At 42.8% G+C, this 24990-nt stretch overlaps 1 protein-coding gene and 1 long non-coding RNA gene across 3 annotated transcripts in view; one reads left to right on the plus strand and one right to left on the minus strand.

Annotated features, from left to right (window-relative positions):
• The first annotated feature begins 2028 nt into the window (after positions 1–2028).
• Positions 2029–24990, plus strand: part of LOC146797970 (uncharacterized) — a 33212-nt gene continuing 10250 nt past the window's right edge. Inside the window, exons 1-3 of one of the 2 annotated variants that reach the window (XR_014968574.1) lie at positions 2029–2147; positions 16843–17065; positions 18590–18702. This is a non-coding gene — a long non-coding RNA (uncharacterized LOC146797970). Of the gene's footprint in view, positions 2148–16842; positions 17066–18589; positions 19388–24990 lie in introns of those variants that run through there. The other variant, XR_014968573.1, reaches the window with a different exon arrangement.
• Positions 16659–24990, minus strand: part of LOC146797971 (cytochrome P450 2C20-like) — a 483019-nt gene continuing 474687 nt past the window's right edge. The window contains exon 10 of the mRNA XM_085625190.1: positions 16659–17035. Coding sequence (XP_085481316.1) covers positions 16839–17035 — 197 coding nt within the window. The 3' untranslated portion in view covers positions 16659–16838. The remainder of the gene's footprint in view (positions 17036–24990) is intronic.

The following is a 24990-nucleotide window of genomic DNA, read 5'->3' on the forward strand; positions in this document are numbered from 1 at the left end:
GGTGGGGAAGTGTATTAATACTCGGGTATTATTTCTAGTACCCAGGTATTTATTTATTTCAATTTTTACTATCAATATTATAACATTTAAAAAAATTAGTAATTACTCTTGGATGTTTAACACCCACCCTCTGGCACGGGCTGTGAAGGAAATAGGGTGTTTGAGTGGAGGGGGGGGGGGTGTATCAATACGCAGGTCTTAATTTAATATCTGGGTATTAATTTATTTTAAATGTTAATGATAATATTAATTTTTTAAATACAAAATGATTACTCTTGGGTGTGTAACACCCACTCTCTGGCACGGGATGTAAGGGAAATAGGTGTTTTGGTTGGGGGAGTGTATTAATACTCAGTTATTAAAATACTTGGATACTAATTTATTTGAAATATTAATTATAATATTATTACTTTTTATAGAAATCCCAGAAAATACGTTTGGGAGTAATATCCACCCTCTGGCATGGCATGTCCCGGAAATAAGGGGTTTGGGTGGCGGGGGTATTCATACTCGTGTATTAGTTTAATAATTGGGTATTAATGTATTTAAGTTTTAATATTAATATTAATAAAAAAATACTCTTGCACATGTAACACCCACCATCTGACACAGGATGAGAGGGAAAAAGGGGGTGTGAGTGGGGGTGTATTAATACTCTGGTATTAATTTGAATAAAATATTTCGCATGGGGAGATGTAATACCTATTTAATATTTAATAAAACTGTAACAAATAACACTCTTTTAGATGTGGAAAAAAATATATTTGTTGAAATCATCTAAAAAAAACTGATAAAACACACACACACACACACACACATATATATATATATATATATATATATATATATAGTTTAAATTATTATATAAAAATTAATTCCTTGCAAATTAATTTTATTAGCATATTGTAAACAATTCTTTTAAGTGCTTTCCCACGCTTTTCCATTGAGTTCAAAGGGAGGAATTGTAATGTTTTCCTTTTTACTTTCAGGGTTCACGTACATGATTATGCATCTGTTTCTATAGTCGGTGGAGCATCGGGGTCAAGATCAGAACCAAAGAAGTGCTTCGGTCAGGTAAGACAAATTTAATTTATCAAACAGAGAGCATGGGTGTGGCATGCTTTATTGTAAGGAGAGAGGAGGAAGATAGTTAGATCCATGTTAGTAGCAATATGTATGTTTTGAATGTTTTAACCAATTTTTCATTCCTATGCAGCTGGCGGTTGTAGGCCTATGCCGGGTTGATTGTATTTTTTTAAATTTATTGGTTTAAAAAAAACTTACTTCAAGAAAGATAGAATTTCTTTTAAACAAAAATGAATTTCATAAAAACCTTCTTATCAACATTTTTTGCAACGTGTTTTTTTAAAATTTAGTATACGGTATTCACGGCACTGAAAACACGTGGGAGTAAGGACGAAATAGATGCCCCTGGATCAGCTATTGGTTTTTGGCGACATTTTAAACAAATTTCCTGGATGTTTTGTTTCATCAAAATTTTTGAGTATGTGCACCATTGGATTTTTGGGATTTTGGGACATTGCTTCAAATGAAATGGATGGAATACTATTGTCCAGACAGTGGATTGGATAAATGGACTTAATGCATAGGTACCTTACGGGCAATTTTATTTAGTTCACCGCATTTATAAAACAGCTCAGTGTATGCATTGCCTACCTCATACTGTGAACAACTTCTTACATTGACTATGAGTATTAAACAAGGTATATTGCTCAGATTACTCGACCAATGTAATTTTGCTAATTTTATTGTTAATTAAGTATTTTGAAAATTTGGTGCATCATGTCGATTTTTCCTTTTAAACTGTTAGGGTTTTAACTAACTATACAATAAACTTATTTCTTACTTACTTACTTACAAAATGGATTTGTTGCTGCGTTCTTCTCAAAAAAGCATATGTTTTGGGGGGTTTGCATTTTTTTCAGACTACTCCGTCATTTTTCAAACAGCTGTTTTGTTGGAAAATATGGGTATGCCAATCTGTCTTTTTTGTTAGGTTCTAACAGGTTTGGAGACCTTCATGGAATATGGAGTTGTTACTTTGGGTTAGAGGAGTGTTCAAGACTCTTGGTGAAAAGTGGTTGTTTATAAATCACCAAGAGTTGAAAAAAAGAAGACAACGTCAGGTAAGAAACCTTCAATTAAAATATATATATATTGTTTAAATGGCAAACTATTTCTTTAAAAACATGCAAAACAGGCAAGTAAGATAGAATAAGGGCCTGATTTCGATGTCGGACGGAAGCCGACTCGGTCCTGGTACCGACTGACACCCAGTCGGTGGTCCCAATCTCCGTTTACAATACAACCGAACACTGTTCGGTCGCAAGCTCCATCTTATCAATGGGAGCTCGTGTTACGGCCATAAACCAGCCATAACACAAGCTCCCATTGAGAAAAGGGAGGTGCAGTTCATCCCTGCACCCCATGGCACACAAGTTGCAGGGATTAACAGGGGGGCACCATAGGTGTCCCCTCGACCCCTAACCGGAGGTCTTGCACTAAAGGGCACCCAGCCGGGGGCCCCCAAACACGCTTTCCGATATGATTCCCATGTCGGACAGTTCGGCATGAAAACCATGTCGGAAACTGTGCATCATAGTCTCATGGGCGTAAAGGCCCGCCCTTGAGGTTACTGGCTGGCTTTCAACCGTACGACGGGCTCTCCGAGCCCATCGGAAGCCAGCCAGAATGACCTGCCGGTTTACTTTCTGACCACCTCCATCATTATGAGGCAGTTGGAAAGTAAACCGCGCAGCCCATTACGATGTGGCCCAGAAGGCTCCGACCGCATGTCAGAGCCTTTTCTGCCCGCATCGTAATCAGCCCCTAGGTGTCAATGTTTGTTAGAAATGTAGTATGCGTGCAATATTGTCTAGGTAGTCTGAAGCCCCCATCAGCGAAAACTGTTGGGTTGACCCAATAGTCGCTCGGACAAATATTTTGTTTTTTTTGAAACAAGTGGGTTCAAACTACCTGTCAATGATTGCGCTATTCTCAGTTCTTGGAAACTTTGCTCCTTCCTCAAAATTTCTATGAAATACTAAAAGTTTGGGTGAGGTTTTCCAATTGATTTGCTGAAGGAGTTGTGCCATCCTTCTATTGCATTATTAGTCTTTGCACCTCCATCTAAGCAGGTCGCGTAACAGTTCCACCATTCAACAGGGAACCTTGCTTCCTCCTGTGACCCGACCTGCTTTAAATGGCCAATCCATGGGTCCTCCGGGTAATTTAGTATGGGAGACAATTTCTCAATGTTTGTTGTAAAATACTCATATTTAGTAATTTATGTGTAGAATTTATCCACACTGTCAGGATGTACAAAGCATAATGCTTTTAGTTTGTTTAATTCATACTGCAGTTTACTTTCTGAAATGTAATCCTCAACTAAGGATGTTTTTTTGGATTTTTCTCCAATAGGCCTGTGAAAAGTGAAAAAAAATCCTTACATTTAGATATTGGGAGATAATTTAGTAATGGTGTTAATCATGGGTAATTCAAAATCAATTATCACTTTTCTAGGATTTTTATTGAGTGTTTTAGATTTTACCACTGTTAAAAATTCAGCCTATGTTGAGGTTTGCTTTTCAGGAGTAAACTGTACACTAAAGCAACTGTGGTGAAATTGGTATTGTTGTGAATAGTGTATATTTGGATGAATGGATGGGGTGTGGATTTAAAGGTCCCATCCATCATCAAAATATCACTATGCTCCAAAGGTACAAGGTTTTGGGGTGTGCTAAAGATCAGTATCCCTTTCTGAGGTTTATTGTTGTCATGCTAAAGAAAAGTTTCAGTAAGTTCAGGGGGAATGTTAATGTCTGAGGAGGTCTGGAGTGTTACTTGTTGTGGGTTACTTGCCTGTTTCTTTCTTTGTATAATTCTGTGATGATTAGGAACTGTGGGCATAAATTTGTTTTATGCATAAGAATGTTTTGGGATATCTCCCTCAAAATCGAACCACCGGGTTTATTGGCGGTGGATGCTACAGTTTTGATTTGCTGGATGTTCTCTTTAATCTCAGCCTCCATTGCAGAGGCAGAGTGGTTATGCTCAATGTTTTTTTCAACAATGTCACTATGAGTAACCGCTCTGTCTGTGCAATGGGATACATAATACTGCACACACCTCCAATGATTCCTGGGCTCAGTTAATCTCTCCTTACAGTAAAGGTGGCCACCGTACTTTAGCAGTCAATTGGCTCTGTTAGATTTGATGAAGGTTGCCTCTCTTCCATATTGTATTTGTCTGTAATACAAGGTAGATAAAGTAATTTTGTGTTAGAGTGTTTATAAATAGAAATGTTTATTAGTAAAAACCTGTAAAGAAAATGTGGTCATTATTTCTTGACTGCCATTTGACTTTTCTAAGAACATATTATTTATTCTATTGCTGGACTCTGACTTTGCCAACTAAGATTTTGCACTGTGATTTGAAGTTGACGCCTGTGAGAACAAAGGCATGTATTTTTTTTTGTATTCAGCAATTAGCAGATTTCATTATTATCACATTACAGACAAAGCCTTCTACAATACAAATACAGAACTAAGACAAAATCATTCCAATATAATTATTTGACTATAACCTTTGATCACAGCCATCCTGTTATTGGGGCCCATAATTGCTCACCAAATATCTTTCTCCTGTGGCCTTTCAATTTATAAAGAGCCATTTCAATATTATACAGAGCGAGAATCCTAGCCCTCCATACAGAGAAAAGAGGTGGATACGGGCTCAGCCACAATGAGGTTATACAAAGACGCATCACAGCCATACATATAAAAAGAAATCCCTTCTGTGGTACTGCCCATTTGCTAGTTGTTATACCAAATTCGGTGCCAAACAGAACAAGACCCACATTAAGGACTACCGGTATTTCTAGAGAGAAATTCAAAAAATGCTGTAGATCGCGCAGGAAGGCGGCTAAGGACGGGCATAGATAAAACATATGTGCAGCATCGGCTGCTATCACCCCACACCGAGAGCATTTATCCCCCTTTCCAGTCTTCCATCTTGCAATCTTAGCAGGGGTGTAATATAAATCGAAAATCGCCATATAACACTGACTCTTAAGGCTTCCAGTCAGCAGTATAGAGTTAGCCATTTCCAGAGACTCCTGTAAATCTATATTCGAAATCCCAAGCCTGTTTTCCCATTTTTGTTCCTGTATTAAGAGGTCATCATGCTGCCCCCAAGTGACTTCTCGGTACAATTGCGCCAGCTTGCATCTACCCTTTATTATCTCGAGAATGCGTATGCCCTCAAATGAACAAGTACCCCTTATAATAGCTTTGTCTAAGAAGCTCCGCAACTGTAAATATTTAAAAAAATCAACCCTGTCAAGATAAAATTTCTCCCTCAATAGAGCATACGACATAATTTGACTGTGTTCACAAAGATCCCCAATAGTCCTAACACCGGCCGCACGCCACTTTCGCGCAACAGAATCCTGAAAGACTGTGGAGAGAGCCCCCGTCAGGCCAATAGGGGTATATCAATTGAAATCCCTTATCTTGAGCAACACACGTATCTTTTTCCAGACAAAATACACAGCCATCAGGATTTTAAATCTAGTTTTCTTATAATAGCTCGGCTCTATAATCCTAACAAATAAATACCGAGCTTCTAGGCCCAAAATTAATTCATAGATAGAGGGAGAAGTAGCCAGATCCTGAACAGCTTTCTCCAAAAATTAGAACACCCATGTGCTGAAACAATGATATATAGTAGTAAAGACGAAAATTAGGGATAGACCACCCCCCACGGCTTCTAGGTAAGTAGAACCACTTCAGGGCTCTTCTCGACCTTTTATAGCTCCATAGAAACCGAGAACACATCCTTTCTATTCTCAAAAATAAAGAATTGGGGAACCATAACGGAATAGCTCGAAACAAATATAAAAATTTGGGGAAGATTATCATTTTAATAACGTTGCTTCTTCCAACAGATTGCAGATGATCTAATTTCTCCGAAGTCTTATTGGAGGCTATAACAATAGGGTCTGCATTTAAAGCAGGGATATCTTGTACTTTCGCAGAAATTTTTATACCCAGATATACTGCCTCAGTGACTATTTTGGCATCAGACGGACAGCCCCTATTTGAATGTAAGATCTGAGTTTTAGCTAAGTTCAGTTTATAGCCTGAAATCCCAGCAAATTTCTTAGTCAGAATCTCTATTCTTCTTAGGGCACTGGTCACATCCCTTGTAAGAACTGCTAGGTCATCAGCATAAGCCAATACTTTGACGTCATGTGACTGGGGTTTTACTGGGATAATCAATCAGTCATGTTCCAATTTAAAGATTAGCGGCTCAATATAAAGAGCAAAAAGAAAAGGTGAGCAGGGGCAGCCCTGTCGGGTACCCCTGAACACCCTAAGCTCCTCCGATTCCACCCCCGAAACCCAGACAGTAGCAGCTGGTTTCCTGTATAGGGCCTGAACGGCCTTCAAGAAATCAGGAGGAAATCCCTTCCAAATAAGTACTGACCATAAGTAATCCCAGGAGACCCTGTCGAATACCTTCTCGGCATCCAACAGGGCCACCCCCATCTGGGAGTCTGTCGCATGTGCCCAATCGAATAAAGATATGACACGTCTTATATGGTCAATAGTGCCTCTACCAGCGATAAAACCATGCTGGCGTATTGAGACTATTGGGATAATGACTTTGGCGATTCTCCTAGCGAGTAGTTTTGAGTAGATCTTACTATCACAATTAATTAAAGATATAGGTCGATATGACCCAAGCTGCATCCTATCCTTCCCCTTCTTCTTAAAAACCACAATCGTCATTTTAGACCACGAATCCGGAGGGGTGCCTTCAAAAGCATGCTGGAATAGAGACAATAGCTCTGCCCCCAACTCCACCCTGAATGTAATATAGAACTCCAATGGAATTTTATCAGGGCCCATCGCCTTACCACGCGGAAGTGAGAGGAGAGCCGCCTCCACTTCTTCCCATGTGATCGGCTCCGATAAAATATCTTTCTGTGCTTCTGTTAAAGAAGAGGTCACAATCCCTGCTAAATAGCTATCCGCCTTATCCATTTCCTCGTTAGAGTACAGATCCTCATAAAAGGCCTTAAAGGCTTTCCGCACCCCTTGAGGAGACTCCTGAATTATTCCCTGAATATCTTTGATTTTAGTAATTTTACTTTGTATCTCTTTTTGGCGGAGTCGATTAGCAAGAACCCTGCCAGCCTGCTCACCATACTCATAACACTCCTTCTTATGGAGCTGAAATTTGGCGGCAGCCTCATCCGCAAACTGCTGATAAACTGAGCATCTTTTAATAGCAAGCTTTCTCAGTACCGGAGTCAGATCCGCTCCCTCTTTTATTTTTTTATCCAGCTCACATTTCACGGTGCTAAGGTCCAAGATGCGCTTTTCCATGATCATTTTCATAGTTTTGCGTTTTTGTGCCGCGAAGCTCAGGGTCTCCCCCCTGAGTCCCGCCTTAAACGCGTCCCAGACCATCCCTTCTGAGGCAGAATTCCTATTATTCTGGAAAAAGCCGGACAACCAGTCCCTGATATGGTTACAGTACTCCAAATCTAGCAACAGTTTCCTATCGAAGGTCCAGTTAAAAACACGTGGGGTAAGCATATCAAACTCAATCTCTAAAACAAAGGGATTGTGATCGGAAATAAACCTCGGCAAAGTAAATATGGACACCGGGGCATGTATTTTAAATTGTTAATGTCTGTGTTTTTACCTTGGAAAGTTTTTTTGGTCTTTTGGTGGTTCAGGTCTTCTTCCAGTAGATATTATAGAGTTGGATTATTCCATTCTCGGAATGGTTGTTGGTTTGGCCTGTAAGAAAAGTTGACATAAATGGAGATACTCAAATTGATTATCTATAGTACAGCCTTTTTCTAAAAATGTTGGCTTTCTTATCTTTTTTAACTGATGGTTGTTTGTGTTTTTGGTGGGTTTTTAAAATACATTTATTTGGTTTGTTTGAGTTGAAAAATGATGTTTTGCAATCAATTTACCTCTCAAGGTCTTTCTCTTTTTGTACAAGTGCTGCTGTTGATGGTTTTGAGTCCAGATGATGTTTTTGCTTGGTCCTTTTTGATGTGTAAATTGCAAGTCCTGTGAAACAAAACGATAATGTTGGTATGTTTTACTGTAAATGCATTACATTTCATGGCCTACAACTACAAACACCTTCCTTGAGGCCAGCAACTGGTGGAGTTGGAATAGTAATTTTGCCCCCTCCACTGATCAGTACCTTCCCTGAGGCCAGCACCCACGGAAGTTGGAATAGTAATTTTGCCCCCACCACGGACCAGCACCTTCCCTGAGGCCAGCACCCAGTGGAGTTGGAATAGAAATTGTGCCCCCTACTATTTACCCACATCTTCCCTGGGGCCAGAACCCAGTGCTGTTGGAATAGTAATTTTGCAACTCACCACTGATCAGCACCTTGCCTTAGTCCAGCACTCAGTGGAGTTGGAATATTAATTTTGTCCCCACCACTGACCAGCACCTTCCCTGTAGCCAGCACCCAGTGGAGTTGGAATATTAATTTTGCCCCCCACCACTGTTCAGCACCTTCCATGAGCTAAAGCTTTTTTTTTTGTTGAAAAAATTATTTAATTCAAACTTACAGTGGTTTGTCTCCAGGTAATGTGCTTCAATAATAAGGCTGTTGGTTTATGTTCCAAATCTGTGAATTTGTAAGATAAATTGATATTTTGGGTTGGAAATGATTTGGTGTTCTTTTAGAGTGTGTTTTATGTTTACGTTTCAGTTAGTTGAGTAAATAGGTGGCGCTGTCTGTTTAAGAAACTGTTCTTTTGCTCCTTGCACCTCAGGAGCGTGTTGTCACCACAGAAGTCGGTGTATTACTGAGCACAAAATGGTTGTTGACTGAATTTCTAACTTTGTACAAATTTAAAAGAAAATATGTTTTGGAATTAATTTTTTTGCAGGATTCAGAATCTGACAGAATGTATGTTTTATTATGTGTTCTGTAAAAAGGGTTCTCTTTGTTCCTTTTTAGAACGACCTCCATTTTGTGTAGACTAGCCCTGGGTGGAGCTGACGTAGTGCCACTACGCAGAGGTCAACGGAGTTGGGGAAAAACTCAGTGGAACTCCACTTTGCCACCCGCCTCCACCCCCCTAATAAAATATACTTAAAAAGTAATTTATAAAGAAATAAAGTCACTTACCTGTACTGCGGCGTCCCCGGGCTGCCCTCCTCACCGTACATCTTGCGAGTACTGCTAAAGGCCCCCAAATTCGGAAACTGACTTTGGGGGCCTTTAGCATGGCCCCCTTTCCCCCTGGCCATCCTGTAGCATCTTTGTAAGGCCCCTTTACCCCTTCACTAACCATGTTCTTCAGATACTTGACAATATTTTGTCATCTGTTTCCTTGATTGCATGTATGAAATCTTCCAAAGTCTCTATTCAAGCAGTCCATCGATTGCTATTAAATGATGATTGTGGTTTTAAGAAGGCAGCAGCAGTATAATAATTGGTGGGCAACGGTGGTCTTTCTAACGCATCTTGGTGAACTTGCACATGCAAACCATCTCTAGAGCCTTGTGACATCTTGGCTTCAGGAGCTTTGGCATTGCCCCTGGTCTACATTTGAGAGCTTTATTTTAATGGAGATCTATAGAGTTGTTCTGAGCCTCCATTTTGCAGCTTTTTAGTGGTGGGCTGCTTCATTTATGACCAGCTCTTCATGCACAGCTTTGGTCCTCTCACTGGGACCACTTCACAGCAGACAGTCGTCTGATGACTTTCTTTAGTCATTTCGGTGAGTAGAAAAGTGTTTTCATATTTGAATGTATTTATAAGCAAATAACATTATGATATTCAATTGACTTTGTGCTTACATGTCTCCTTATAACCACCTGGTTGATCTCTGCTTTATAGCACATCAGATTACAGTTTAACTTGCACCGGATTGTCACAATACGCTGTTTTTCGAGACCTGGTTGCATCTGCCTATAGCATTATCACTCCGTATGACATATAACATTGACTTGCGTAGTAGCTCAGTACCTCCGTTTGCGGCCTTTTCATTCAATTCTAGGCCACCTATGTGTAGATTTTCAATGCTGCTATCCAGTAATGGCCGGTGTTGTGTAGGAGTGGTGGGGCAGGCGAGCGGATGGGGTCACAGGACAAAATATATATATATATTTTTTTAATGGACCTGCAGGCGGGCCCCATCAAGCTCTTCCACTACTGTCCTCGCAGGAACGGGCTCCAAGCCTCCCTTCGGCTAATCCTGATGCTTCTCTCTTGTCATGAGAGCAGCATCAGAATTGGCCTGAGTGCTCTGAATTTGTGCTCCCAGGGAGACTGGGAGCCTGTGCCTGCTCTGTCCAACCCAGCAATGCAGCTGGGGTTGGAGAGAGTTTCAGTGTGCATGACGGTTTAGCCGCTCTGAGACGGCCAGCCAAACCATCATGCACAGTACAGGGTACTATCACTCCCCCTGTGCCTATCATTCCCCTAGTCCTGCACCCAAGACTCGGCAGGAAAGGAAAAATAAAATTACAATAAAAAGTGTTTATTATCGTTTTATTTTTCCTTTCTTGCCATTTTGAGGCAGTGGGGCGACGCTCCTTCGCCATAGTGGAGGAGCCACCGCTGATGCTTTCTTTGCTTGCACAAGTCAGACTCCACAGGTGCCAGCGTCAATTCTGCACTTCGACTGCAGCACATGTGAAATGCTCAAGAAGTTTGCTGGACCATGGCAAACTCCCTGTGAGAGAGCTGTTTATCTTTGTTTTACTTATCCCCTACTCATCACCAGTTGTAGCGCCCTGCTCAGCCATGCCACACACAGAGTAGTTATACACGTCTTTATTCTTCCGTGTGTAAGCAAGAACTCAACGTTCTAAACTTGAATTCACTTCATTACCCTACAATGCTTATGTCACAGGTCTACGGAGTCCATCAGGAACCAAAAGCGTTGTGCCATTCTTTATTTACATGACACTACAGTTCAAATGTGAGGGCAACAATCCAGTCATCTTGTGGTGTCTACAGCCAAGCACCAGAGTACATTTGCTCCACTGTTGACATCAGTAAGCCAAACCAGATATCATCACTGCTACTCGAAAAGATCACACCCTAACTGTTCTAATTTTATTAATTAGATTCCCCCAGTGGATTCAAGTTGATGTGCAGCAGAAACTGAAGAAATTGTAGTTGGGAATTAACTTGAAGCATACTTTCATATATATCATAAACTGACAATCAGCATAGAGGGCATTATTCTCCAGGAACACACACTGTAAAACCCCAAAGCACAAGGCAGCAACTACTGATCTTGCAAACACGATTCATGTACAGTAGAAAGAAGAAAATTATGAGGCAGAAAGTACAGTTTGTTTTGCTTGACAAACAGGTGAAGAAGATTCTTCCTTATTGTGATATTTGACACAACCTCAGTATTCTGCAGTCTGTAGGCACTGCAAAGTCTCCTCCACCTCTTAATGTTAGGGAACAAGACATTGTTGACTTAAGTGGCAGATCAGTTTCAGGGAAATGCCTGCACCTACTATTTTAGACAATCTTTCAAGATATCCATTGTTACTAATGATTCTCACTACATTAGCAGCATCTGTTGATTTTTTATTTTTATTGTGTTTGCCATTCCCAATCCTTTGCATTTCATGGAGAAAGACATTTACAAGGCCATTTAAACTATGGTGCAAATGCTAAAACAGATGTAAATGTTCTGCTAGGACTCAGGAGGCATGTGCAGTCCCGCCAAGTTTCTCACGTGCATGCCTGATGTGTTACTCCAAGGTTTTTTCTTTGAATTCTGGGGCTTGTAGTCTTGTTTATTCCATTTTAAAACAGGGTTACAAGCCCCAAAATGCAAACAAAAAGCCCAAACTGAAGCAGCATATCAGCCATAAACCTGGGAAACATGGCAGCGGTGCATGTGTCAAGAAACATCATTTATCGATTCAACTGCTCTACATTTATTGTCACCAACATAAAAGCATGAAGCATGGTAATGGCTGTCCAAGAATGTTAGTGAGCAACATCAAGCTGATCCTTCTTTAAGGTTATTCAGGGATAACTCCATTTTACTTGCTCAGGAAGTGAAGGCCTCAATTATCCTGAAACAGACCATGATGGTGCTAGTCTAGTGTATATATCTTCAGTGGAGAACACTCCAACATTTCCATTTCTTGCAATTCCAACCCAGGAAGATTCTGCATCTAGTCTTCAGCCACACGTCACCAGATACAAAAGCAACTGATGTAAGGTGATCTATCAAAAGAATGCATTATTCTTGTTTGTATTAATAGGAAATCCCTTTGTGAAGCTGCTGTTAAGTTCCTATCAGGCCAGAAAAATATATTTCCCTTTGTGTAGTTGGGTTTCTCTGAGGAATCTCTAGTCTTCCCTTGGTAGCATGGCACACAAGCAGCAAGGTCTTTGTCAGAGAAATTGCTTGTGGTAGAACGATAGTACCAAACCAATTTAGATTAACAGAATAAAATTCAATGGTCAAAATGACAAAACAATTAAGTGAATCTGATGTATGGATCAGGAGTTATTAGGCCTGGTTCACAAGGGTGAACTCACACATTTGTGTAAGTTTACAATTGTTTGCTGTTCACGAAGGTATTTTACTAAAAGTATTTTTATGACTGCAGAGTCTCCGCACATAAAATTAGAAGACAGTCCTATCTTTTTATGTGCGTAGGCTCCGCAGTTGTAAAGATACTACTAGTAAAATACCTTTGTGATCAGCAAACAATTGTAAACTTACACAAAAGTATAAGTTTACCCTTGTGAATCATGCCCATTAAAATTTTCATTGTATTGCCATGCCTTTTGAATGAAAAGCAATAATTTATAAACGCACCAAAAGGTTGACGTGGTTCCAAAAATCAGCAGCCAAAACAGGGGAGCAATGAATTCATTTGATGGTATTCAAATGAGGCCAGGCCACCAGTTAGAAGGGGAATAGTTTTTGGCTCTTGCCTAGAGAAAGCTTTTAACTGTCAGTAATGACTTATTGTGGACCATACCAAAAACTGCAGTGGTCTTAGATCCCACATTACTTTGCATTGGTTGTCTTTCTTGTCACTCTTATTTGCTTCCTTCTTGTACAATGTCTTTACTTCCTGTTCCAGTATATGCTCCACCCCAAGGCATGGATTCTTTGCCATCCCTTTGATTCAATTACTTTTATCCTTCCACTATTCATATTCAGGGAACTAAGGGGCATATTATCAAGAAACGGCGTTGAAATTATCGCCGCTTTAGCGGCAGAAAACTGCCGCTAAAGCGGCGATAATGGGCTTGATAATATGCCCTTGAGAATTCCCATAGGTGCCCATGTTCTGGTGTCAACATGGGCTTGTATTGGAATTCTCTGCGGCATATTATCAAGCCCATTATCGCCGCTTTAGTGGCAGTTTTCTGCCGCTAAAGCGGCGATAATTTTAACGCCGTGCTTGATAATATGCCCCTTAGTTTTCTTTTTCTTTACGTATTCCATACTAGAGCATGTATTTTCTTGCAATCTCTCTTATGTTGGTATTCCTCCAAAGACCTGGCACGAGAGCTCAATGTTGCTCCTGCCTCCTCCCCATGCTGTCTCCCTTGCGTGCTACTTAATACTTGTCCCCACCCACTCCTTTCGTCACTTCACCCCAAGTCGCACATTTTTTGTATTTACATTTTTATTTATCTTCCCTCCGACTCCCTGTGCCCCCACCACTTCTCAACCGCTTCTATAATACTCTCATACATCATGTAGTCCATAATATTACAATATTTCATTTTCAAATTTCTTGGAGGGCCAAATAGCTGTGATTTGCTGCCAGGTAATCCGCTGTGAGAAAAGTGTTTGCGTGCAGTGAAAATACATTTTTTGTTAACTGTTCCATGTGACATTCACCATCATAGATCGGTAAATAAAAAGAAGAAGAAATTAAATGGTGCCTGCATCATTCCATAAGCACGGGCACATGTGTGACCTTTTGGCATTGCCACTTCTTGCTGAAAAATGATGATTATTAAAACCACAGCTTCACTCACTTTAAGTTGACAGGATTATTGTTTGAAAGCAGCTGTTAACAAAATGTTCATACCTGCAGAACTGTTTCATTTTTTTAACTATCCCTCGTGCGGTGCTCCAAAAGTTCCAACAGTTTGAGGAGCGTTCTTTGATCCATCCCATAGTCTCAAGCTAGAAAGGAGCTTTTCTCTATTCTCAGGTAGATCTACAGCCGAAGACCCAGTCACCACAGATATTCCTACTTTACTATCAAGTAGATCCAACTGCATCTGACCTAAGCACCCAACACACTTTTCAAATCTTAGGAAAGAGGTTTCAAAGCAGTAAGGTGTCTTCCAGTCATAACCCTGTGAGGAAAGCAAGAGGCATACTCCCTAAACATAAGGAGCAGATTTTCCCATTCCAGAATTTCATCTCAAAGCTGTTGACCCCCCTCCTCAGTCCTTCAGTGGGCAAATGGGAATTCCCTAGCAGGCAATTTGAAAAAGATTCTTCAGTTCCTATCAACTCTCTGACTTGAAAGTTAAGAATAGCATTTTTTAAAGGTGTACCTCAAATGTGGTCTGTGAGACCCCCTAAAGAAATGAGACTAACATTCTTAAACTATGTCACTTGAGGTTTTGCCACACTATGACACAGTTCTATCCAGATAGGCAGTAAATGGCAAAGGGTACGCTAGTCTTCTGTGTACTAGAGGATTTCAAAATGGTACATCTTAGTCTCAGTGAAACTGTTCTCCCTTTCTGCCAAAACCCCACCCAACGCCAGCCCACTCCAATACTAAAATGGCCAAAGAAAAATTCCACTCATCTTGGGCACATGTGCTACTACTTCCTTCAAGGGAGGAAAGCATCATGGTCTTCTTTGACATTCAGATGTGACATGAAGGCATTGTGCTTGGAGATCATTGCATTGTTTGGGTTGGCCACTTCCTTTCCAGAGAGTAGAGATGTGAATGATAACAATTACCTCTTAGCCCCAGTTGACTCTGTGACAGTATGGGGAATAACTTTCCAGCTCTGTATAAACATGTTTCTAAAAGTCACCTTAGCAAAAGCAACATATACAATAAAATCTCAAGTACCTAATTATTTTTACTTTATTAATGTATGTGCTGTGAAAATGACGTTTAGAATTTCTGAAAATGTAAGTGCTGGTACCTATTACATTTCAAATTTAAACACCAAACAGCTTCTACGTTGTTTAGTTCACTTCTTGGGAGATAACATGTTGTTATTCCCAAGGGGAGCCCTTCCAGGGTAGAAATGGAGGGAACAGACATGACATTGGCCACTATGGAGCTGACTTAGGAATGACACAGAAGCAAGAGTCCTGATCTATTATTATAAACAGGGCTAGGCTCCTGACCTCCCCTTCCCTCCTTGGTTAGTCCCATTGAATGCATGAATGTAAAATGTGGTTACCAGAATCCCAGCTGCTGCTCCAAGACTTGTCCTTTAATACACTTGGGATTGACCTTGATAGCTATATTCCTAGGGGTCATGAAGGCAGTCTCAGGAACAGAAAGTAAATGAAGCTGCAAATCCATTATTTATTTTGCGTTTTTTAGGCTTCTTGTTCATCCCTAATCCATCAGCAGGAAATGTCAGGCTGTTGCGAAATGATTCACTGTTCAGGAATCCACACTTATCAGTTATCCACTCTGGACCTTCTGCTGTCTTATGTACAGACAACTGTTTCTAGAAGCCACTATTTGACCACACACTGGAATATGTCCTAGGCAAGTTCCCGCAAGAAGCTGCCACCTTCTCAGGAGGAGAAAGCCAACTGCGTAAAAAAACTACTTGCTGGACAAAGACTTCAAAGGACTGAAGAAGAACAGGAATCCGGATTCTTCAGGAGTGAGGAGTTTGGATCAGCAAGTGGAGGAAGCAAGGAAACAAGGGAAGAACTACAGCTTTGTGGTGACACATCCTCCAACAAGACTGAAGCCTTTACATAGTAAAATAACAGGAAAAGGAAATTACATCAAACACACAACAGGAAACACAAAGAATAAGGAAAACCAGAAAGTAATCAAGGAAGGTGCAGCCATGATTGAAAAAGGATTGAAAAAGGAACAAAAGCCTGAACTGGACTATCTGTGGAGCAGCTTTAAACAGCAGCTTTAAACAGCAGCTTTAAACAGCAGCTTTAAACCCTCAGGTAGGTGATTTGACAATTTGGAACTGGAAGAGCCGCCGTTTGGAGACCAGCATCCCGAGGGATGGCAGCCCCAGGTGAGAGAAACTCAGTCCACAGCTGCATACTTCATGCTGCATTTACTGAGACCCGGGAACCACGAAGCCCCCAGGGTACAGCGGTTCTCAGACTCTGAGGTGGCATCAATGTCATAGTTGCAAAAGTCACTTCAACTACAGCTACCATTTTGGTGAAGCAACATGCATGGTCGAGGGCCCTTCATTACAATGAATAAGAAAACTGTAGTGTTATCCTCCTACAACACCTGCGAATGAAAAATGTGTCCCTGTTTAGGAGAACAGGAAGTAGGCATGGATTGGAAGGATTCTACAGCAAACATCTAATGTAGAGTTAAACAGAGAGAAATGTTATACCTCCTTTGCCTGAAAAAATACACAGTGTTCCTTGGGTTGAACTATGTTTTATTATAATAAATATATAATTTTACTACAATTTTAAAATAAGCAGTGTAAAACTTACAGTATCTCATGTTAGTTAAACACCAAAGCAACTCATAAAATGCACATTTTGATGTATGCTAATCTTTATATGTGTAATCTTCATGATTCCTTTAGCTGTTCTCTCAGTTCCGCTTTCAGGCCTGTGTGATGTGCCTCGGGACAGCGCGCACCTGGAAGGACAGGCCCGTGCTACGAAATGCTCTCCTCAGGACAGCGAGATGGAGGCTGGCAGGGTCAGCGACAGACTGGAAGGTGAACGTCTGCAGGAGGAAGGTGAGGAACAGGAAGATTTCCATGCGGGCCAGGCTCTCCCCTGGACACAGCCGCTTCCCTAGTGAGAGGGATAAAGACACTGAGCTAGGTAAACATTTCTGAACAGTATAACTCCCAGAAGGGCTAAAAACAGGGAAACATAGAAAAACCAGAGCTTAATTTGAGCCAGTGGTTTCCGGTGATGGGCACCTGCACTTAATTGGTTTGCGGTGCTCAGCACCAGCACTTAATTGTCAAAACTGCACTTATGACAGTCTACCACATGGTGGCACTGCTCATCTAATTTATAGATGAGCAGAACAACGGTTGTTTAGGAATGCAATGTACATTAAAAATTACTAATACCTGCCTCCCAATCACTTCCTTTAACTCTGGGGACCTGGAATAAACTGAACTGTCGCACTTGCAGGCGAGAGGGAAGGCTAGTAGTTGTTTTGGTACTGTCACTGGCAGCACTGGTAGGACCAATGTCCACGTGGTGCAAGGTGCAGTGGCCTCCTGGTCAGGGCCCAGGCACTTATTATTTTACAAACCAAGCAGACACCAACAAATGACAAAATGCAAACAGAATAACATTTTCAAGGGTAAGAATTTTCAGAACTACTATTTCATCCCATCGACCATTCACTATCAACAAGATCCTTTTTGAAACATCTCTTTCTTGTAGCTTTTTTGTATTTTGGTGTAAGGCAGCTACCTACAATGGACTTAAGCCAGCAATGGGCAGGCATCCAACCAGGCATTGATTCACAACCATGCAAACTTGGAAACAAAAGGCACATGAAATTCATCCTCAACCACTGAGCCAAATATGTGGAAACTTGAATGTAGAGTAGTGAGGATGTTGCAGGGAAAGCCCTATAGGTCACAAAAATAAGGCCGGAATGACCGTTCTTGTCTGTGGAGGAGGAGTGCATGACAACTGTATTTGTGTGTGAGGAATAGTCAAGATATTGCAATGAATATGCTTATATCTCCATTGTGGTGTGTAGCTGCTGATACTGCACTGTAATATCTACTTAACTATCATGTGTGAGCTTGTTTTTAAGTCACTAAAACCAAATAAATAAAATAAAAATAAGAGAGGAACAAAAGATGCCGATCTCACCCAGTGAAAACTCTTACATCACAGAAAGGGGTAGAGTTCTTGGTAGCATGTGACCATAACACACCTGTATATGGTCCGACTATATTTATTGAAGGAAACTGGTGATCGTACTTGCCTAAAATGTTGAAATCTTTCAACATTGTTTATTTACTACTGACTATATAATTATTTGAAACACAAGTCTCTACTTTCGGAATGAGCTAAAGATACTTGTGAAAGCAACAACTCACCACAATATAAACCTTCCCACTACTGAATTCTGAGTATAAACTTACTTTCTGCTGGGTTTACTGGGAAAGAGTTCCCCTTATATTACTTCTTCTCTTCTTCTCTGCTTTCTGCGCCCACTGTCTGCCTATTTTGTATATTTCACTCTCTTGAACAATGCTTTGTTACTGTTTTCACAATATTAGGAGGGCAACCTAATTTCCGTGTTCACATTGAACTTTCCAATTCGAATTGCGTGTATCTGTGTAATCACTCTTTTTTTCAATTACTTTACAGGGGTGTGGAAATTTGTCAAAAATCTACTTGGCCAGTGGACAAAATGTTACAGAAATCTACTTGTCCTAGGAAAATATCTGCTTTCACCACCTATTATTTCATAAATCAGTAAGGTGGGTCTGCACGGAGAGAACCTGCACTGCAATCAATGCAACATACTGTGCAATATATATTTCAAGTGAAAGTCCAATTATGTGGTGCACGGTCATGCATTCTTAAATACAACTGTTGTACTGGCTGGTTGTACAGTATGTGCGTAGATGTGTCAGTGTGCACTGCACCCAATTATCAACCAGTATGCATGTGACAAAATTTCAATTGTAGAGAAAGAGTACCTAAAGACAGAGTGCAGACTAGTATTTGACTACATTTCTTGAAGCATATTTGTCATAGACTGTCGGAATATGAACCTGTAGGACAGAAGGGTGTTCTCCATCCTAGGGCCAACTCATAGCTGTGCAGCTGCAAAAATACTCACAAGTGAACATGATCTGATAAAGGTGTGGATGGGAATAACTACACTTCTTGGCCGAGCTCATGAACGATTCATGGGACAGCCAACATCGCATAGCAGAGGTGCTGTGATTCACTGAGGCAGTATCCACAAGTACAAACACACAAGAGGCAGTAAAATCACTCTCTCCTTTTACATTCCTGGGCAGGTGAGGTTTGATTATACTATTGTGCACTCACTGCTAAATCTCTACATTCTTCTTCCACACAAGTAGCATATGCAGCACTGGCAGTAGCAACATGGTTCTCTTGTGTATAGTACTGGTATAGTAATGGCACCCGCAGAGTAAGTGTAGTGGTTTACCTGCCTCGCGCCCTGGCAGCGCGAGGCGGACATTCCGCGTCTCACGCTGTCAGCGATGACGTAGTGGTTTTGACGGTTGGGGATTACAGTTGTATGTTGTGGTTGAGCAACGGTCATTTATTCGTGCCCGTGGGAGTTGGTAAATAAAGACGTGTTGTTCAACGCTTCAGACTCCGTCTTATCATTACAAATTGGCGACGAGTTCGACTCCCACAGAACCCACATTGGACCACGGTCAATTGTACCTGAAGAACAAGACGCTTTCCGCATTCCTCACGTGTTGGTTGGTGTCTATTCTCTGCCACAGCCTTACGCGAGCGTCTGTCTCCTGGTGAACGATCCGGACAGTCTGAGGTGAGGAAACTTGTGACGACAGACGCGCTGTCTTCGCTGTTCGTCCCTCCCTCTCTGCCTGCTGCTGACACGATCTTCCCCGCCCAGCTCTTAAAGAGGCAGCGTCGTTTTTGTCACCTTCTGTGTCTATGGTCAGCTGCGCAAGGTTTATCGACGAGCATTGCTGGAGCTTAGAAAATCGGTCTGGAGTGGTCTAGGCAGTACCTACTTGTACAAAGAAATGCTTTAAGACAAAGAGAGTGGGCACGAACATAATACATTATTCTTCTCGCAGTCTCTTTGGTTGGAGTAAAAAGAGAAAAAAAAAAAGAGTACTAGCTTTGATGTAAGTTCGTACACCCTTGGTTTGGCTACTGTTCACCACTTATCAGTAGGAACATATATACTTACATTTCCTCATTCGTACTTTTGAGGAAAACTTTACATTATGCAGTCTATTCTTCCTCCACCTCCGTTTCTAGACACACCAGGCGAACCACCTGTGCCATGGAGAAAGTGGTTCGATGCATTTGAAAATTACCTGGGTGCAATAGGAGCACATAGGTTCAGGCCAGAAAGGAAAAAGTTTTTACTACTTCATTCTCTGGGGTTTGAAGGGAGAGAAACCCTTAAACATTTACCTGATGTAGTGGGTGATGAAGAGGAAGATAACGATGAATACAAAGACACAGTGAAGAAATTAAAAGTCAGATTTGATAAGCAACCCAGGGCCTCATGTAGGTAAATAAATTTTACCGGTTCTTAAATACCGAGCCGTACCGAATCGGTAAATTAGAATCGGTAAGTTACATGTAGGTAAAAATTCGGTAACAGTTACCGATTCGGTAACATTCGGTAATCACGAATCGGAATTCACCGAATCGGTAAATACCGAGGTGGTATTTACCGATTCGGAAAATACCGAGGTGGTATTTACCGAATCGGAAAATACCGAGGTGGTATTTACCGATTCGGAAAATACCGATTCGGTATGTACGGATTCGGTAAATAAAATCACATGACTTGACGAAACAGCTAATCCTGTGCAACGACAGCCCACCCAACCAGGAAGTGCCCACACCCAGGCAGGTGTACATAATTAGCCGAAGTGGCCACACCCAGGCAGGTGTACATAATTAGCCGACCCTGGAGAGGCTTGGAGTGCAGAGGAGAGGCAGGGAGCCGTTGCATGTGCGAGCGGGTAAACGAACAGCATGTCCAGCCAGAGAACACAGAAAGACGGAGGGGAAAGGAGGAGGAAGCTGAAATTTAGCCCCAAGGAACTCCAGGTGCTGGTGGAGGAGGTGGTGAAGCAGCACCACAAGCTGTTTGGAAGGCAATCCCTGCAAGTGCCTGAGGCTGAAATGCGCAACATATGGCTGGCCATCCAGGCGCAGGTCAATGCTGTGGGAGTGACCCACAGGGACATTGAGGTCCTCAAAAAGCGCTGGTATGACCTGAGGATTATAACCAAGAGGAAGATGGGCGACATCCAGAAGGAGGCCAGCCAGACCGGAGGTGGAACCAACAGGGCACCTGCCCTCACCGAACTGGAGGAGCTGGTGGCGGCCACAATCGAGCAAGAGAGCGTCGTGGGTCTTGGGGACGCCGACAGCTCTGCCAGAGCCGCAACACACCAAGGTAAGACGAAAGCACAGCAATGTAGCCCCCCCTACCCCTATCCCACATCCCCCATTGTGAAACGAGAATCACACTGCAGTCCACACGTGTCAGTGCAGACAGGCAATGCATTCCGGGAGATGTAGTCAGGGCAACACTAACCATGACGTAAATGTTACAGGGCAACATGGCATGTCACGCACTCGAGGCACAATGAGACAGAGGACATATTGGAATGTGAAATGATTTATTGTGACGCTTGCAATGCAGCCCTTCGGGGACACTGAGCCAATGTTGTATTTCTGTCCACAGATGTGACATCATGCAGGACAGGGCATGCTGCAGGAGAGACGGCACACCGGCCACAAATATCACCTCTAGCCAGCACAAGTTCAGACCAGGGAGCAGGCCCACTGGCAGCCGCACCACCAACACAGCCAGCCTCGCCGCACCCAGAGCCAGCATCACCTCACCGAGAGCCAGCATCACCTCACCGAGAGCCAGCATCACCTCACCGAGAGCCAGCATCACCACAACCAGAGCCAGCATCGCCACTCATGTTCGATTCACCGGCCACATCTCCGCTTGCAGGTGTGAGAATGAGGAGGCGTCCAGCAGCCAGGCTACGAGCCTTAGACACCTCGTCAGACGACAGCATGGGCCCAGAAGACCGCACCGGGCCCCAGGAAGGGAGCCATGCCACTGTGCCCCACACCTCACAGGCAGCACAGACGGGAGCAAGAGGGCACCGCAGGTCGCGTGTCCAGAGTCCACCAGCACCCACTGACGGCCATGGTGTCTTCTTGGGGCTCGAGGGCCAAATGTTGAAACAACAGCGCCTGCAATCAAAGGCAGTCATGTCAGTCCAGAGGCACATGCGGGTGATGACGACAACATTAGTCAACATGGACAATAACATTAGCGGCATGGCTGCGGGCATTCGGGACATGTCCCAGTCAATCCAGCAGTTGTGCAGCAAATTAGATGCTGACATCGAAGCACGGCGCCGGGAACGCCAGAGAAGGGACACTACCAGCAGGGCACTCAACCGTCTGGCAACTGCGACTTCTCTACTGTGCCGGCGCTCTGTGACGATGCAGGAGGGCCTAACACAGTGCTGCAGCGACCTGTCTCGGGGGATGGTGCAGGTGACAAGTGCACTAGGGGTGCTATTGACTAGTCAGGCGTCGACAACTGCTGCAGGGGATGCTGCGGAGAGCATCGACACCAGCAGCAGCATCACACCCCCCGTCCCAGAAGCACGCAGGAGCAGCAGGCGGCTTGGGGTTGGCTCTAGTGAGGATGCACAGGCCGTGCAATCCACCACTGCAGCGCGTATGCGCAAACATTGATGTAGCCCTGCTTAGCCACTTCCCATTGGGTGACGTAACCCTGGACATACTCCTTGTATAGATGGTATATTGCCAGATTGGCCTGTTCATGTGTTCATGGCGTGGTGCCACATTAAAACTACGTCATGACTTCTCACAACTCGCTGTGTCCCCTCACTTACTCAGAAATAGTTGCATGTGATCTCTGCCCGTCTCTCTCTCCCATCGATTGCAGTTGGCACTCTAGCTGCGTTGCCCTCTGGCTGGCCTGACTCATCCTCGTTGTCCTCAAAATATGTTAGTTCCACATCTGTACCTTTTTTCGTGGCAAGGTTGTGCAGCATTGCACAAGTGGCAATTATCTTGCAGCAGGTGATGGGTTTGTACTGGCGTGCGCCTCCGCTCTTGTGCAGGCAGCGGAACCTGCTCTTCAGTAGTCCAAACGTGCGCTCCACCACATTGCGTGTTGTTTTGTGTGCCACGTTGTATCGTCTCTCACTCTGGGTTGCTGGGTGTAGGTAGGGAGTGAGGATGAATGACCGGCATGCATATGCACTGTCGCCTGGATGAGTGAAAGGGAACCATCAGTAACATGCCTCTATACACTATGATTTGCAGGTTTCAAGGGGCGTCACTGTTACTTACCTAGCAGGTATCCCTCTCCGAATTCTCCGGCACTCAGTCGTGTGTAGATCCCACTATTCTGGAAGATGTAAGAGTCGTGGGTGCTCCCAGGAAACTTTGCAACAATATCTGTGATGATGTTCCCTGCATCACAGATCACCTGCACATTGATGGAGTGGGTGGACTTCCTGTTCCTGTAGATGTGCTCTGTATCAGCTGGTGGACAGATTGGGATGTGTGTACCATCAATACAGCCGATGACATGGGGGAACTGTGCCATGTGATAAAAGTCAGTTTTTGTTTTCTGCAGTGCAGCCTGTGTGTTTGGGAAGCTTATGTAGTGGTGCATTCTCTGCATCATGGCATCCAGGAACTTCCTGAAGAAACGTGACAGGCAACTCTGGGATACCCCACCCACCGCAGCTATCACCACCTGATAACTGCCGGATGCCAACAGATGTAGGCTGCAGAGCACCTGCACATGTGGGGGTATGGCGTGCGCCCTTCTTATTGGCTGGTCCAGGAGTGGGTGTAGGTCCCTGATTAAGTCCATGATGGTTTCGGGGTGTAGCCTGTACCTCTCATGTATCTCTGCATCAGTCAGCTGGAATAGTGTGATGCGCTGTCTGTAGATTTGTTCCTCCCGTCGCCACACCCTCAGTCCTGCTGCCTGTAGACGTAGGCGCCTTGCAATGACGTACATAGCGGCCATGTTGTCCACGCTCTTGCATTTTGGGGTTGCTTATCTGCACTGTTGATGGTTACCACCTGCTTTCAATCCGTGTTAATTACCGACTCTTATTTACCGATTTTCCTGGATTTCTTAATTACCGAGTGCTCCTACATGTCATTTTTATTTTTACCACTTCATATTTACCACTTCATGTTTACCGAATCGTTAATTACGTATTCGGTAAATCTGAATCGGTATTTTGGAATTCGGTAAATATGAATCGGTATTTACCGCCTCATATTTACCGAAAATTGGTTTTTGGACTCCTACATCTCACTTGTCTCAATACCGGTCGGTAACGGCATATTTACCGAAAATCGGCCGTTACCGACCGGTATTTGGCTACCTACATGAGGCCCCCAGTGTGGTGGTGTCTAGGCATAAATTCTTTAAAAGAGTGCAGAAAACCGAGGAAGATGTAGACACATACATTACTGCTTTGAGGAAGTTGGTGGCAGAATGTGAATTTGAAAATTTCAGTGAACAATTGATTCGTGACCAGTTCATAGGAAAATGTCTTGACAAAACCATAAGACAGAAGCTCTTATCTTTGGAAAATCCCTCCCTGGATGAATCTATTTGCATAGCGAAAAGTATTGAAACGTCACAATCTTCAATAAAGGAACTGGAAAGTAAAAGTGTGGAAGTTGTTACCCCTGTCCGTTGTAAAAAGTATGAGAGGAGAAAAGAGTATCAGCCAAATAATTTTTTCAAAAGGACTGATATCTGTTACAGATGTGGATATCCCTCCCATGTGAAAAGTGGTAGACCGTGTCCTGCGAGAAATGCAACCTGTCGCAAATGTGGGAAATTGGGACATTTTGACAAAGTATGCCAAAGCCAAAAATATAAGAAAGAACAGGTAGCATGTGCCATGGATGCAAGTGGCAGTGACAGCGATGACACTCTTTGCGAACTCAAGGACATGGTGGTAGTCGTCAGC

This window comes from Triturus cristatus, chromosome 9, assembly GCF_964204655.1.
Source record: "Triturus cristatus chromosome 9, aTriCri1.1, whole genome shotgun sequence".
NCBI lineage: Eukaryota > Metazoa > Chordata > Amphibia > Caudata > Salamandridae > Triturus > Triturus cristatus.